The sequence below is a fragment of the Mustelus asterias genome, chromosome 14 (genome assembly GCF_964213995.1).
Source record: "Mustelus asterias chromosome 14, sMusAst1.hap1.1, whole genome shotgun sequence".
NCBI classification, from domain to species: domain Eukaryota; kingdom Metazoa; phylum Chordata; class Chondrichthyes; order Carcharhiniformes; family Triakidae; genus Mustelus; species Mustelus asterias.
Window position 1 is genome coordinate 106,668,603 of NC_135814.1, and position 17,513 is coordinate 106,686,115.

Consider the following 17,513-nt stretch of genomic DNA (forward strand, 5'->3'; position numbering starts at 1 on the left):
GTGAAAGACTTTTAAAAATGGCAAAAAACTATAGGGCAGATTAGAGATTTCTTTCGCTGAGTTTTAGGATCTGGAAAGTTCCAACAGGCCCAGTTTTCCATCAAGGTAGCTGTATGAGTTTAACTCATCACAGTGGAGATTCTCAGGATTGTATCTGTTCACTTCAGAAAGAGTGGAAGATGGCTGGTGTGCTCCATGGAAGAAGTTTAACTCATTGGGCCAAACAGTATAGGCAGGAATAGGCAGGAGGACCTGTTTGGGGAATATCAGGAACTAGGAACCAAATTAAAAAATTAATCTCTGGATTATTATCTGAGCCACGTGCGAATTGGCAAAGAGAGAAGATTAGGGAGGTAAATATGTGGCTAATGGAATGGTGTGGGAAAGAGGGGTTCCATTTTGTGGGGCACTGGCATCAGTATTGGAACAGGAGAGAACTGTACCGGTGGGATGGGCTCCACCTGAACCGATCTGGGACCAGGATCCTAGCGGAAAGGCTAAATAAGGAAGTCACAAAGACTAGTTAATGGGGGGGCAGGGCTCAGTGGAAGTTAATAATGTTTCCAGAACTAGTCATAGAGTAAAGAGGATCGAAATTGGCGGGAATAAAACTTCAGGCACAGCAGATAAAAGGGCAACTATAGGAAGGGGGCAGTTAATACAGCACTGAGGGTGCTTTACCTAAATGCACACAGTATACGGAACAAGGTAAATGAGTTTGTTGCGCATATTGTAATTGGAAGGTACGATGTTGTGGACGTCACAGAGGTGTGGCTGCAAGGGGATCAGAGGTGGGATCTGAATATCCAAGGATATGTGTCCCATTGAAAAGACGGGCCGATGGGTAGAGGGGGCGGGGTTGCCTTGTTGGTAAGAAGCAAATTAAATCGTTAGCAAGAAGTGATTATAGGGTCAGACGGCGTAGGATCTGTGTGGGTAGAGTTGAGGAATCGTAAAGGGAAAAAGACCTTGATGGGAGTTATGTACAGGCCCCCTAGCAGTAGTGAGAATGTCAGACAGAAAATAAATCAGGAGATAGAAAAGGCAGGTAAGAAAGGCAATATTACAGTAATCATGGGGGATTTCAATATGCAGGTGGACTGGGAAAATCAAGTTGGTAGCGGATCCCAAGATAAAGAATTTGTGGAATGTCTACGGGATGGTGTTTTTGGACCAGCTTGTGCTAGAGCCCACTAGGGAACAGGCACTTCTGGATCTGGTGATGTGTAATGAGGTATGCCCTGTTTGAGAGCACATTTCCACTCCATCTGACGAAGGAGCAGCGCTCCGAAAGCTCATGGTATTTGCTACCAAATAAACCTGTTGGACTTTAACCTGGTGTTGTTAAAACTCTTACTGTGTTCACCCCAGTCCAACGCTGGCATCTCCACATGATGTGTAATGAGGCAGACGCGATCAGGGAACTTAAGATAAAGGAACCCCTAGGGGGCAGTGACCACAATATGATAGAATTCGCCTTGCAGTTTGAGAGGGACAAGTTGGAATCAGACATAATGGTGCTACAATTGAGTGAAGGAAACTACAAGGCCTTGAGGGAGGAGCTGGCCAGAGTTGATTGGAAAGGGAACCTAGCAGGGTAGACTATGGAACAGCAATGGCAGGAGTTTTTGGGGATGATTCAGAAAGCGCAACATAAATTCATTCCAAGGAAGAGGAGGGATGTTAAGGGGAGGACAAGGCAACCATGGCTCACAAAGGAAGTCATGAATAGCATAAAATCATAAGAAAGAGCATACCATGAGGTGAGGAATAATGGAAAGCCAGAGGATTGGGAAGCCTTTGAAAGCAAACAGAGGACAACTTAAGAAAAAGGTAAGGGTGGAGAAGACGAAATATGAGGGTAAGCTAGCTAGTAATGTAAAAGAAGATTTGTAGAGTTTTTTTAGACATATAAAAGGTAAGAGAGAAGAATGGACGTTGGACCGCTGGAAAATGAGGCTGGAGAAGTAGTAATGGGGGACAAAGAAATAGCAGAGGAACTGAATGAGTACTCTATCAGTCTGTACGGTGGAAGACACCAGTAACATGCCACAACTTCGAGAGTCAGGGAGCAGAGGTAAATGTAGTGGCCCTCACTAAGGCGAAGGTGCTAAGGAAGCTGAAAGATCTGAAGGTGATTAAATCATCCGGGCCGGATGGACTGCACCCCAGGGTTCTGAAGGAGGTAGCTGAGGTGATTGTGGAGGCATTGGTGGTGATCTTTCAGATATCACTGGAGTGAGGGAAGGTCCCAGAGAACTGGAAAAAGGCTAATGTAACACCGCTGTTTAAGAAGGGAGGGAGGCAGTAGACAGGAAATTATAGGCCAGTTCGCTTGACCTCAGTCTTGGAGTCCATTATTAAGGATGGAATTGTGGAGTACTTGGAAATGCATGGCAAAATAGGGCTGAGTCAGCACGGCTTCGTCAAAGGGGAGGTCATGTCTGACAAATCTGTTAGAATTCGTTGAGGTAACAAAGAAGTTAGACAAAAGAGAGCCAGTGGCCGTGATTTATTTGGATTTCCAGAAAGCCTTTGACAAGGTGCCTCACAGGTGGCTGCTAAATAAGCTAAGAGCCAGTAGTGTTAGAGTCAAAGTACTGGCATGGCTAGAAGATTGGCTGACAGACAGAAGGCAGAGAGTTAGGATAAGGGGGTTCTTTTCAGGATGGCAGCCGGTGACTAGTGGTGTGCCTCAGGGGTCAGTGTTGGGACCACAACTTTTCACAATATGCATTAATGATCTGGAAGATGGAACTGAGTGCCTGGTTGCTAAATTTGCAGATGATGCAAAGATACGTAGAGGGAAAGGTAGTGTTGAGAAGTGGGGAGGCTGCAGAATGACTTGGACAGGCTAGGAGAGTGGGCAAAGAAGTGGCAGATGGAATACAATGTGGAAAAGTGTGAGATTATGCACTTTGGTAGGAAGAATAGAGGCACAGACTATTTTCTAACTGGGGAAAGGCTTTGGAAATCTGAAGCACAAAGGGACTTGGGAGTCCTGGTTCAGGATTCTCTTAAGGTTAACATGCAGGTTCAGTCGGCAGTTAGGAAGGCAAATTCAATGTTGACATTCATTTCTAGATGGCTAGAATACAAGAGCAGGGATGTACTGCTGAGGCTGTGTAAGCTCTGGTCAGACCCCATTGGAATATTGTGAGCAGTTTTGGGCTCCATACTTAAGGAAGGATGTGCTGGCCTTGGAGGGGGTCCAGAGGAGGTTCGCAAGAATGATCCCAGGAATGAAGGGTTTGTCATATGAGGAGCGGTTGAGGAGTCTGTGTCTATACTCGATGGAGTTTAGAAGTATGAGGAGGGATCTTATTGAAACTTACAGGATGCGGAGAGGCCGAGATAGAGTGGACATGGAGAGGATATTTCCACGAGTGGGAGAGACTAGAACCAGAGGGCACAAACTCAGAGTGAAGGGATAGAAACATAGAAAAACTGCAGCACAAAACAGGCCCTTCGGCCCCACAAGTTGTACCGAACATATCCCTACCTTTTAGGCCTACCTATAACCCTCCATCCTATTAAGTCCCATGTACTCATCCAGGAATCTCTTAAAAGTCCCCATTGAGTTTGCCTCCACCACCACTGACGGCAGCCAATTCCACTTGTCCACCACCCTCTGTGTGAAAACCTTCCCCCTCACATTTCCCTTGTGCCTATCCCCCAGCACGTTAAACCTGTGTCCTCTCGTACTAGCCATTTCCACCCTGGGAAAAAGCCTCTGAGAGTCCACCTGATCTATCCCTCTCAACATCTTATATACCTCTATTAGGTCTCCTCTCATCCTACGTCTCTCCAAGGAGAAAAGACCGAGCTCCCTCAGCCTATCCTCATAAGGCATGCCACTCAATCCAGGCAACATCCTTGTAAATCTCCTCTGCACCCTTTCAATCTTTTCCACATCCTTCCTGTAATGAGGCGACCAGAACTGAGCACAGTACTCCAAGTAGGGTCTGACGAGGGTCTTGTATAGCTGCATCATTATCCCCGGACTCCTAAACTCAATCCCTCGATTGATAAAGGCCAGCACACCATACACCTTCTTAACCACCTCCTCCACCTGCGGGGTCGATTTTAGAGTCCTATGGACCTGGACCCCAAGGTCCTTCTGATCCTCTATAGTACTAAGAGTCTTTCCCTTTATATTGTACTCCTTCATCCCATTTGTCCTGCCAAAATGGACCACTACGCATTTATCTGGGTTGAAGTCCATCTGCCACTTCCCGCCCAGTCTTGCATCCTATCTATGTCCCTCTGTAGCTTCTGACATCCCTCCAGACTATCCACAACCCCACCAACCTTCGTGTCGTCGGCAAACTTACCAACCCATCCCTCCACTACCTCATCCAGGTTATTTATGAAAATGACAAACAGCAAGGGTCCCAGAACAGATCTCTGGGGCACACCACTGGTGACCGACCTCCATTTAGAAAAAGACCCATCTATACCCACTCTCTGCCTCCTTTGGGCAAGTCCGTTCTGGATCCACAGGGCAGCAGCCCCTTGGATCCCATGCCTCCTCACTTTTTCTAGAAGCCTTGCATAACCTTATCGAACGCCTTGCTAAAATCCATATAAACCACATCTACCGCTTTCCCTTTGTCAATGTGTTTAGTCACATTTTCGAAGAACTCCACCAGGCTCGTAAGGCACGATCTGCCTTTGACAAAGCCATGCTGAGTATTCTTGAGCATACTAAACCTCTCTAAATGCTCATAAATCTTGTCCCTCAGGATCTTCTCCATCAGCTTACCAACCACTGAGGTTAGACTCACCGGTCGGTAATTTCCTGGGCTATCCCTATTCCCCTTCTTGAAAATAGGAACCACATCCGCAATCCTCCGGCACCTCTCCCGTCTCCATCGACGACGCAATGATCATCGCCAGAGGCTCTGCAATCTCTTCCCTCGCCTCCCACAGTAACCTGGGGTACATCCCATCCGGACCCGGCGACTTATCTATCTATTTTAAAGGATGCTCCTTTAAAACTGAGATGAGGAGGAATTTCTTCAGCCAGAGGCTGGTGAATCTGTGGAACTCATTGCCACAGAAGGTTGTGAAGGCCAGGTCATTGATTGTCTGTAAGACAGAGATAGATAGGTTCTCGATCAATAAGGGGATCAAGAGTTACGGGCAGAAGGCAGGAGAATGGGGATGAAAAAAAATCAGCCAGGATTGAATGGCGGAGCAGACTCACAAAAACATTGAAGTTAGGAGCAGGAGGAGGCCATTTGGCCCTTTGAGCCTGCTCCACCATACATTGCAATCATGGCTGATCATCCAACTCAATAGCCTAATCTTGCTTTCTCCCCATAACCTTTGATGGGCCGAATGGCCTAAATCTGCTCCACTATCTTATGGTCGTCTATAACTGTTTAGTTTATTTGTCTATAATTTGCCTATTATCCTGGAAAATCGTGCAGTATAGAATTGAAAGAAATTGGAATATTGTCAACCAGAGAGACTTTGGAACTAATAAAAGAAATCCTTGTATTTCCGCATTGTGTGTGCCGAGCATTTAATGTTGAGCCCAATATTGCGTAAATGCAGACGAAGTGTTTCTAAATTATGTTTTTTAATGTGATTATCCATGTACACACATAAGCCACCCTGGTGCCTCTCAGTCAGGCTGACAGCTTATAGTTGAATTATTATGGCACTGTTGCCTTGGGGACTTGTGGCGAACCGGAAACTGGAGTGAGGCGGCTGCAGGCTGGTTTTACAAAGTTTAGGGACCCTGGGGCTGGACAGACAATATTCTAACATTCTCGCCTGGTTCCTCATTTCCTTGCTTCTATATTGCACATTTCTCCATTGACTATTCATTGCACAAATGCAAGTTCTTTGAAGTCTGGGCTATCTAATTAACTTTTTTCTTTTATTCTCAGGCTTGTTTGGAGATCAGAGCAAGCGGAAGGGTGTCGTGGCTGATCGGGTAAAGTACTGCCTATTAATGAGCTTCACCCTGTTTTGTTTATCACTCTGAAGCTCATGTTCAACAGCCAATTGAGTGCTCAGTACCTCAGTTCACCAAACCCTGAGCTGTTGGTACTGACTGCACAGTTGAAGGACTCGTGAATTTGTGTCTCAGGCTTCTGTTTTTTATGTTAGTCTTGCCTAGCGGATGAGTAATAAAACTGTTGCATTGTGCTTATCCGAAGGGTAGGTTAGATAGAGTACAGAGGGTGGTGAGTGTCTGGAGCGAGCTGCCAGAGGCAATAGTTGAGGCGGGTACAATTTTGTCTTTTACAGAGCATTTAGACAGTTACGTGGGTAAGATGGATATAGAGGGATATCGGCCAAACGTGGGCAATTGATTAAAAAAGGTGACATGGACAAGTTGGGCAAAGGGCCTGTTCCCATGTTGTAAACTTCTATGAGAATCCTTTGGCTGTAACTTCTCTCAGAGGTATCAGTGCATCATGATATAATAACTTGCAGGTGAAAGTCTGTGGCTCACTTTTGTGTGATTCAATGTGCCTGTAGGTGTTTCCTGCTCTTCAACACAAGAAACTCGGGACAGAAAAGATTTACCAGGATGTTGCCTGGCATGGAGGGTATTAACTATGAGGAAAGGTTGGAGAAACTTGGTTTGTTCTCACTGGAATGACGGAGGTTGAGGGGCAACTTGATAGAAGCCTACAAGATTATGAGGGGCATGGACAGAGTGGATAGCAGAAGCTTTTTCCCAGGGTAGAAGTGCCAATTACTAGGGGACACAAGTTTAAGATGTGAGGGGTAAGGTTTAAAGGAGATGTACGAGGCAAGTTTTTTACATAGAGGGTAGTGGGTGCCTGAAACTCGCTGCCGGGGGAGTTAGTGGAAGCAGATACAATAGTGATTTTTAAGGGGTGTTTTGACAAATACATGAATAGGGTGGGAATAGAGAGATACGGCCCCTGAAGAGTAGAGGGTTTTAGTTCAGTCGGGCAGCATGGTCGGTGCAGGCTTGGAGGGCCGAAGGGCCTGTTCCTGTGCTGTAATTTTCTTTGTTAAACTCCTGATAAATGAATTTAACAAACGATCACAAGCCTTTGATGACATCATTTCCTGGTGAAGAATTCTTGTTCTAACTCTGAAGATTTCTGGTTTAAATTATCTAAGTTCTTCTGGTAGTGTGGTGATAAGAACTGCACGCAATATTCCAAATGTGGCCAAACTAAAGTTTTATGCAGCTGTGACATAAGTTTCCAACTTTCATACTCAACGCCCTGGCTGATGAAAGCCAGATAGGAATTGATGGGTTGCATTCCCACTCTTAACATTTTTATTAGTCTTTGAAAATTGAAGTTATTGAGTTATATAATTTGTTAACAACATTGTGCAGCAGGCAGGCAACTGTCCCTCCCTGTTTGTTTATATTGGGCTCATCATTCCCTGACAATTTAAAAAAAATTGTAATCAAACTTTTTAAAAAATCCATCAATGGGTATGATCATCACTGGCTGCCCAGCACTTATTGCCCATCGCTAATTGCCCTTGAACTGAGTGGCTTGCTAGGCCATTTCAGAGGACAGTTAAAATTATTTTTTAAAGAACTCTGATGATGACCCTGAAACCATTGTCGATTGTTGTAAAAACCCATCTGGTTCACTCATGTCCTTTGGGGAAGGAAATCTGCCATCCTTACCCGGTCTGGTCTACATGTGGTTCCGGATCTACAGCAATGTGGTTGACTCTTAAAATGCTCCCTCAAGGGCAATTAGGTATGGGCAATAACTGCTGGCCTAGCGATGCCCACATCCCATGAAAGAGTTTTTTAAAAAATCCGCGACTTGTTTTCCAAGAAATACATGATCTCCATATTCTACCGACCCAAATATAACCACTCTCGATTATCCATATTGAAGTTAATTTGCCAATCATGTACCATTCTGTAAATTTATTCACACATTTCTGTGTTTGGTTGCGATCCTCTTCTGTATTAATTACCTCCCAATTTAATATCCACAAATGTGGAAATTGTATCGAATTCCCGAGTCCAACTTGTCAGTGCAGTGGAGTAGCATCAGTCTGAGTAACTATCTATAACCATGATTCTCATTCCTGTTTTGTAGCCAGCTTGCTATCCATTCTGTTGCTTGTCCCCTGACTATCCATGCTCTGAACAAAACATAGAACTGCCTCCCTACTTCTATAGGGGACTAACATTTCGAGGTCTTATTTGTCCATTGCTGAGCTGGGATGTGTGTGGTTATGGGATTGCACTAAGACTGATTGATGTTCCAATTTCTCTTTTAGATGGCAGAAATCCTCCTTCAGTACGCTGACCGGGCGCTGAAAAAGTGTCCTGAACAAGGCAAGCTTCAGGTTATGGAGCAGCATTTTGAGGCAAGTACATGTTTCCTTTCAGGGTGACCAGTTGGGGAAAAAAAAAAATTGGTTTACATTTTCGTGCAGTATGGCTAAGATCAAGTGTAGCATGGAGAGGATGCTGCACTTGGTTGAGGTCATTAGGTTACGCTGAGGCTTCATATGTTTCATATGAAGCAATTTTTAAAAGCGGCATCTCGGCCTTTTGGCTAAGATGCAAATGAGCTCAAGTCTTGGAGGAGGATCCTCCCCCTTCTCCAATCAGCTTGGCTCATGTAGATCAGGCCTAGGACAGGGTGGTTTTGGTCTCCCGTCCTGTCTTGTCAGCCTGGATCTGAAATGTCTCAACTTGTTGAGACTCTGAATTGGATTTGATTTGATTGAATTGGAAAAGTATAAAAAAAAATTATGATGCCATAGTTCTGCAACTTGCATCTCTGATGGGAAAGTGCTTTTGCACTTGTTAACTGATTGCAATGCTTTTATAGCACATCAGTATACAGCTGGTGTATCTTTCCCAAGTGTAGCAACAATCAGCACTTATCCCCTTAACTCAAATGGGATCTACTTCTGAGTTTTCAGTTTGATAAGATGATTATGAATATTGTCTGTGCCCATCGACCTGATTTAAGCTGCCATTAAGAGCGCTATGGCTAAGCTTTAGTGGCCAAGGGGAACAGCAAACTGAGCCAGATTTCCTGGTAAAGACCTCTATCGGGAGTCCCCTCTTTGAAAGTGTATACTTGGGTAATTTGAACATGACGGTATCGGCTTGGCTGTAACAAACCCCTTGTGAACTCGGTAGTCTGCTGATTTGATTTGACTTATTATTGTCACACATATTAACATACAGTGTTACAGTCATAGCTAGGGTGTAGAGAAAGATCAACTTAAATCAAGGTAGGTCCGTCCATTCAAAAATCTGATGGCAGCAGAGAAGAAGCTGTTCTTGAGTCGGTTGGCACGTGATCCAGACTTTTGTATCTTTTTCCTGACGGAAGAAAGTGCAGAGAGAATGTCCGGGGTGCGTGGGGTCCTTAATTATGTTGGCTGCTTTGTAGAGGCAGCGGGAAGTGTAGACAGAGTCAATGGATGGGAGGCTGGTTTGCGTGATGGACTACATTGACGACCTTGCATGGTTCCTTGCGGTCTTGGTCAGAGCAGGAGCCCATACCAAGCTGCAGTACAGAAAAATTCTGAGACTGGAGTATGTGACAACGAGGGATTCTGATTGCAACAGCTGACACTGGTAGTTGCTATGGAAAGTTGAAGGAGAAAAAATCTGGGGCGGAATTCGCGTGAAAACTGGAGTAATTCACGCTGTTTTTTTTCAGTGGGAGTTCAGAGAAGAATCTCCCACACTCTGTGCACTGCAGAGGCCACCAGCGTGAATATCATTCAGTTTCAGGCAGCGGGGCCTATTCCCGCTGGGAAGGATGAAAACAGTGTGCTGAGCAGGCCATTACACACGCACTGATCTGCTAGTGCCGAGATCAGTGCATGCATAGTGGCCCCACACTATTGGCTAGCTTGATCACTGGCCAGCCCCGCAATGCCTGCTCTCCACCACCCACCACCCCCCGATCCAGTCGCTGGCCTCCCCGACCATTTCCTGCCCCCCCCCCCCCCCCCCCCACCGATTGTTTTCCACCCCTTCCCCCCAACACTTACCCCCCTTGAAGTCCCGACCCCCCCCCGCTCGCATTCCTGAACCCTCCCATCCTCCACAGCCCTTCCCCGCCCAGCAGGCTGTCCCCCCCCACCTCCCCCCGCCTCCAGCCCGCCCAGATTGCTGGCCTCCCTCCTTCCCCCACCGATCCCCACTATAGAGTGGCAGCAGGACCCCACACACTGATTGCCTTGCCCCCTTGGCACGGCCTGATGCCTGGTGGGCACTGCCAAGCTGCCCCTGGGCATTGTCATTTTGCCCCTTGGACAGAGCTGTGGGCCCAGGATGGCACTGCCAGGATGCCAATGCAGTAAGAAGTTTAACAACACCAGGTTAAAGTCCAACAGGTTTATTTGGTAGCAAAAGCCACACAAGCTTTCGAGGCTCTGAGCCCCTTCTTCAGGATGCCAATGCCCAGGGGGCACCCGCCTGACCCTCTGGGGGCCCCATCTTCCCCTCCTTCACTCCAGCGGGGTCGAGCTGCTAGTTTCCTGCAAGTGGGGAGCCACTGTAATCTCCGCTGGAGTGAACCACTCTGGCAGGGTGGAGATGCTAGCAGGTCTGGAGACTTCAGTCCCATTTAAATCACATGTAAATGGTCTTTGTGCCTCCCTGCCGATTTCTGGCGCGGAGCAGATGCCACCGGAAATCCGGCGCTGGGAACGCTCGTGGGAACCCCATGAATGGCCTGCTGCGGGATTTTCCCAGCCTGCTGTGCCAATAAGTTAGTAAGAGTTTTAACAACACCAGGTTAAAGTCCAACAGGTTTATTTGGTAACAAATACCATTCGCTTTCGGAGCGCTGCTCCTTCGTCAGATGGAGTGGAAATGTGCTCTCAAACAGAGCATACAGAGACACAAAATCAAGTTACAGAATACTGATTAGAATGCGAATCCCTACAGCCAACCAGATCTTAAAGATACAGACAATGTGGGTGGAGGGAGCACTAAGCGCAGGTTAAAGAGATGTGTATTGTCTCCAGACAGGACAACCAGTGAGATTCTGCAAGTCCAGGAGGCAAGCTGTGGGGCTACTGATAGTGTGACATAAATCCAACATCCCGGTTTAGGCCGTCCTCATGTGTGCGGAACTTGGCTATCAGTTTCTGCTCAGCGACTCTGCGCTGTCGTGTGTCGTGTAGGCCGCCTTGGAGAACGCTTACCCGAAGATCAGAGGCTGAATGCCCGTGACTGCTGAAGTTAAAACTCATTACTGTGTTAAAACTCTTACTGTGTTTACCCCAGTCCAACGCCGGCATCTCCACACCAATAAATTAGTGCAGCAGGATGGGAGAATCACCCCCCTGGTGTTTGTGGTCCTTACCTATTGTCTTTAAAGCTGATATCCACTCCATCTGACGAAGGAGCAGCGCTCCGAAAGCTAGTGGCATTTGCTACCAAATAAACCTGTTGGACTTTAACCTGGTGCTGTTAAAACTCTTACTGTCTTTAAAGCTGGCAGTTACTTGAGGCAGCTGTCACTCAGATTGCAAGGAGTTTTGTCTGACGGGAAGGAAATTGCATGATGGGCGGTTTGGAGAATGACTCTTCAAGATAGAACCTGTGAACCGTTTTGCCTGCTGTATTGATCTGGTCTCTGACTGTTATGAAGTTGGGAACACCGACAGATGCTGGAACGTTTCTCTGTTGTCCCCTCTGGCGGGTCAGCAGTAATAGTTGCATACTTTGTCAGTTGCGATGACAGAGGTTCAGAACAATCCAGACCTTTGCTGCCACTCAGCGATTGTGCCCGTGTGTTACGAAAGGCGTGATTAATTGCGCCATCTTCACCCTGTTTGATTGATGTGTCCTTGGAGACCACATGCAGTCTCGTGTCAGATGTGTGGGTTTGGCTGCATGGAAAGAAATTTGGCAGCTCTACGTTGCAATGTGGTTTGATGCAAGATCAGAAAGGTTTGAATTCTCCCTAAACTAGTGAGAATTACATGATTTTATAGGAATGTTTGCAGTTTAATATTTTGCAATTGCACTATACACGTGTTCAAATGTAGATGGCATAATTTTTGGATAGAAATATCAGCGTGGGAACTTAAAATGTTGTTGTTTGCACAGTAGTGTGGGACTGTTATATATGAGTTAATATGGAGTACTGTGGAATCGAGAAATATATTCAGTTATTAATTTGTGACATTCTTTGCACAAAGTTTCTGTGTGAAAATTACAAATTATAAGGGAAGCAAAAATTCATTTGTGATTGGTAGAATATAAATGTATGAGTTTACCTCATGGGGTGGCACAGTTGTTAGCACTGCTGCCTCACAATGCCAGTGACCCAGGTTCAATTCTGGCTTTGGTGACTGTATGTGTGGAGTCTGCACTTTCTCCCCATGCCTGTCTGTGTTCCGGTGCTCCGGAACCGGGTGCTCCGGTTTCCTCCCACGCTCCAAAGATGTATGGGTTAGGTGCATTGGCCATGGTAAATGTGCAGGGTTATGGGGATAGGGTGGGGACTGGGCCTGGGTAAGATGCCCTTTCAGGGAGTCAGTGCAGACTCGGTGGGCTGAATGGCCGCCTTCTACACTGTGGGGATTCTATGGATATCTCAATCCTGTTGGTATGAATCTCCTGGAAACTAACAAACCAAAAGAACTGAACTTACTGAATGACCCAATGAGAAAATCAACACGAGATTTCACTTATAACGTCAACAATTAAACCCAAATCAACTTAAATTAAACATGAGCTAAGAGGCAAATTGAAGTTAATATAAACTTTAAATAGAAGATAAAACAAATCTCATGGATTTACCAGGCAGTCCACTGAGCATATATGGCACTGATTCCAGCCACACAACCCTTCAAACTTTGAACTTCCTCAAGCTCCTTTCCTTTGGGACTTTAGCTACCAATTCCCATCAGCTTTTCCCCACTCTGATTGCATGCTCACAGTTCTCACCAGGAGGCATTCTTTTCCAGATCCTTCTCAGCTCTGCTTCCAAATTCAACAACCTTAGTCTTCTTTTCCAGCTGCTCCATAAATTCTTCTCCTGATCTTTTCCTCCAGAAGACCTGGTCACTGGACCCATAGATGTTGCACTTCAGGTCACCTAATCATGGGTTAGCGTTGTATTGAATGCTCTGCCACTTCCGATGTGCATTGTTGCATTTCAGTTGCTGCCTGTGTGACACACTACTCCAGAGACCCCTCTAATATTAAATTACAAGTACTTGGAGCATTGAGAATCATTGGGAAGTAGGGACAGAGATGATAAAAAGCAATATGTGCAGTGCTCCCTCGGTATTGCACTTGTGCAGACATAGAGGCTGCAGTCCCTGGCTCGCTGCAGGAACCGAGCCATCCTGCACCACCCGCATGTCCTAAACTTCTCCTCGTATCACTTTTGCTTCTGTTTAAATCTGTGTCCTCCCATTCCTGATCCTTTCATGAGCGGGGACAGTTTCTCCCTACCTACTCTGTCCAAACTCCTAATGATCTTGAATTCAACCATCAAATCTTCTCTAACCTTATCTTCTCTAAGGAAAACAGCCCTAACTTCTGAAATTTATCTTTGTAACTGAAGTTTTTCATCCCTAGAACCATTCTCATGAATTTTTTCTGCACACTATCCAATGCTTTCACATCCTTCCTGAGGTGCGGTGCCCAGAACAGGATGCAGTGCTCCAGTTTGAGGCCCAACTGGCGACTTATACAAATTCAACACACCTTCTGTCCACGCGGCAGCACGTCCAAAAATCCAGCAGTTTTTTTGTACTTCAGTGGCAAGCTTGGGTTTTGTGCTGATATTACAGTGTTTAACCTGAATCTCCAGCCTCTGACCCAGCCCCATGTGTTGCCAAAAGTCTGGGTGGTGATTTCGCATTTTACATGGAGAATTATTTGAGATGGAATTGCATGCTTAAACCTCTGTTAAAGAAACCGCCGTGATTGTATCATGTTGCTTGCACAAACTTCCACCGGTTTGAGGATACTGACTTTATCTTATTCTGATTTCTTTTGTAGGACATGGTACCTGTCATGGTTGATTATTGTCTTCTGCTCGAGCGCGTGTAAGTCTCAAATGGGTTTACCTCCATGAATTTTAGTCTGTATCTGGATTCAATTGTAAATCGTCATTTTTCTTTTTGCTTTTGGTTTTAGAAAGATTTTTTATTTGCAAACATTTGCATTTTGATTTCTCCCCTTCAGATCCAGGGTTTGTTAATGTTCTGAGGATGTGTTTGGGGCTTTGAAATAAAGTTAATGATACTGTTGATGGTGGTAAGATTTCATACAGTGGCTTCTGTGAGAGTAAATAAACCCTGTAAGACATCGCTTCTTCAGCCTTGAACTGAGTGATGTGCTGCTGCTGTTGAGAGGCAGATTTTTCAACTTGTAATTCAGCGGATCACAGGTTTGTTTTACTCAAATAGATTAGCACTGTCTATTTACAATCGTGACCTTGTCTATCTCTGTGAATGGCCAAGTGATCCTCCAGTCACTATTATGTAGTGGTACCATTATTTTGCTTTAAGCTGTGTGATGCCATGAGTGCACTAACTGGTGAGAAGTTGCCTAAAAAATAGGGCTGCTAGTGGAGACAGTCGATGCATAGTTCCATTGATGTGTCCTCTGTGCACAGCTGGTGCTTAAGTTCTGTATTTGGTATGATCCTGGTAGCATGCTGCATATTGTATTTGAAGTCGTGTTTTTTGATTAGTTCTCCGTATGTGACCATCCATTGGGAAGAAGCGATCAGTCAGCTGCTGTTTTTTGTGTTGTGAAACAACATTGCTGCAGTGCTTATAATGTACCAGTGAGTGCTGGCAGATGTGAGGATATGAAGCAGGTATAGGAACGGATTAAAGTTCACCATCAAGCCAGTGTTTGGTTGGCAGTGGTTAATATTCAAGAGGACAAAGGCTGCGATCTGGTGCCCTTGTTAGCTGTGAGTGAGTGAGTGCACACGGTGATAAGGGTGCCAATTATCATGAAACCCAAGAAACATGAATCTCACTGGCGAGGTCTCACAAACCGATTGTTCCCGCACCTCCCTCCCGCCAGTGACATAACGAGATTCCCACCCAGGAAGGTTGGGAACCTAATTGAAATAAATTATCCTCGTCCTATGTGCCCCCACATTGGAATCTCCTCGTCATGTCAGTGAGGTTTACAACAGGAACCAAGCGGACGTTTCACACTGACGTGACTGCCCCTTCCCAGTGACGGAGCGGGTTTCACGATGTTCAATGGTGGACGCATCATTTCCATATCTTTATCAGGCCTCCACCCATAAGAAAACCCATTCACATCTGCATGAGGGCAGACCAGCAGGAATCACAACTGGTCTCCTTCGGCAGGCATCTGGCAGGTGAATGTTTGTGCACTGGGCCAGCTTTTAAAACTGATACCCTGATCTTGCACAAACACTGGCCCAGCCAATGTGAAATTGTGGGACATGCGCTTGCCATCATTTTTACCAGGCCCTGAAGGGAACAGCACAGAAAGCTGCTATTGATGCCATTGGCTTCAACACCACCTTTCCCGTCTGCTGACTTTCAGGAAAATTTTGCCCTGTGAGTTAGAGTTGAGAAGCAAAAAGATTATGACCACGTTACTGGGGGTACTCGACAGGCCTCCAAACAGTAAGAGAAAGATAGATGAATAAATTTGTAGGCAATCACAGATGTGCAAATATTGTAGAATGGTGATATTGGAACACTTTAATTATCCAAATATCCATACAATCTTTAGAACCACAGTGCAAAAAGAGGCCATTCAGCCCATCGAGTCTGCACCGACTCTCTGAAAGAGCATCCCCCACTCTATTCCTGTAGCCTTACGTATTTGTCATGGCTAATCTACCTAACCGATGCATCTTTGGGCACTAAAGGGCAGTTTAGCATGGCCAATCCACCGAACCCGCACATCTTTCGGACTGTGGGAGGAAACTGGAGTGCCCGGAGGAAACCCACGCAGACACGGGGAGAATGTGCAAACTCCACACAATTACCCACAACTGGAATCGAACCCGGGTCCCTGGCGCTGTGAGGCAGTACTGCCAACCACTATGTCACCATGTTGCCCTATCAATTGGGATGAAGGCAATAGGAGAAGGAATTGTTTAGAAGAACCTTCTTGACCAGTGTGTTCCTAATCCAACTAAGAATGGGAATTGCTGGATCTGTTCCAGGGGAATGCGTTGAGCCTCGTGGTCCAAGTATCTGTTGGGGAGCACTTGGGTAATAGTGGCCAAGTATCATAACGTTTAGATTAATTTTGAAGAAGAACAAGGAGCAATTTAAAATAGAACTTCTAAACTGGAAGACAGCTAACTGCACTGGGATAAGAAAGAATCTAGCCTGGGTAAAACAGAATTAAAGGCTAATGGAATAATGGGTGAGCTTTAAGGAAGAAATGTTTCAGGTACAAGCAAGATACAATCAACTAAGGACCAAGGTTAGGGAAGCCAAAGCCATGGTTTCCTCGATGTGAGGGAGATAGAGAATATGATGGAACAAAAAAAAGAGGAATGATGCATGCCAGGTGAATTCTTTGTGTGAAATAGGTCAAATACAATAAATTGAGAGGGGAAGAGAAAAATAAGACTGGACAAGAGAAAACATTAGAATAGGATGGCAGTGAACATAAAAGGGGAACCCAAAAATGTTCTACCAGCATGTAACTGGTAAGTGGGCAGTAAAAGGTGGAGCGGGTCCTATTAGGGACAAAGAGGGTGATGTATGCTGAGAGGGCCAGGGTAAGGTTGGAATACTTAATGAGAACATTATATCGGGATTTACTAGGATAGAGGATACTGACAAAATCTCGGTAGAAGCAGAGATCCTACGGGTGGATATGTCACCTGCTTCAGATGGCTTGCATCCGAGGTTGGGGAAGATAAGTGTGAGCGGAGGTAGCGGAAGAGCTTGAATCATCCCTGGATACAACAGGGGAGATGCCAGAGGATTGCAGAGTGGCAAATGTGACATACCCTTGTTCAAGAAAGTCGAAAAGGACGCTCCTAGCAATTACAGGCCAGTCAGTTTAACATTAGTGGTGTCAGGTTTTCGAAAGAATAGCCAGGGAAAGTAGCTGTACTGTGTCCAGTTCTGGTCACCATACTTCAAGAGTGATATTGGGGTCCTTGCGAGGGTGTAGCGTGGCTGACCAGAATGGTATGAGGGATATGGGATTTTAGCTACCAGGTTAAATTAGAGAAGCTGCACTGGTTCTCTGTGTGGCAAAGGAGATTGAAAGGAGATTTATTTAGAAGTGTATACGGTAGATATTCTGATTAGTACAAGCACTAAGGATAATGTTGGGGAATGGGACTGATTGGACTGCTATACAGAGAATTCGTGTTGAGAAAGAAAAGCCTGATCCTATTAGAATCGTGCAGAAGGAGGCCATTCGGCCCATTGAGTCTGCACCAACCACAATCCCATCCAGACCCTATCCCCATAACCACAGGCATTTACCCTAGCTAGTCCCCCTGATACTAAGGGGCAATTTAGCATGCCAATCCACCTAACCCGCGCATTTTTGAACTGGGGGATTA

The 17,513-nt window shown here is 45.6% G+C and overlaps 1 protein-coding gene across 6 annotated transcripts in view; it reads left to right on the forward strand.

The window, feature by feature from the left end:
- The window catches only part of vps8 (VPS8 subunit of CORVET complex), a 651,220-nt gene that overhangs the window by 81,115 nt on the left and 552,592 nt on the right, over positions 1-17,513 (forward strand). For all 6 annotated transcript variants that reach the window (XM_078229111.1, XM_078229112.1, XM_078229107.1 and 3 more), the window contains 3 exons: positions 5,901-5,947; positions 8,254-8,343; positions 13,976-14,022. In XM_078229111.1, coding sequence (XP_078085237.1) covers positions 5,901-5,947; positions 8,254-8,343; positions 13,976-14,022 — 184 coding nt within the window. The remainder of the gene's footprint in view (positions 1-5,900; positions 5,948-8,253; positions 8,344-13,975; positions 14,023-17,513) is intronic.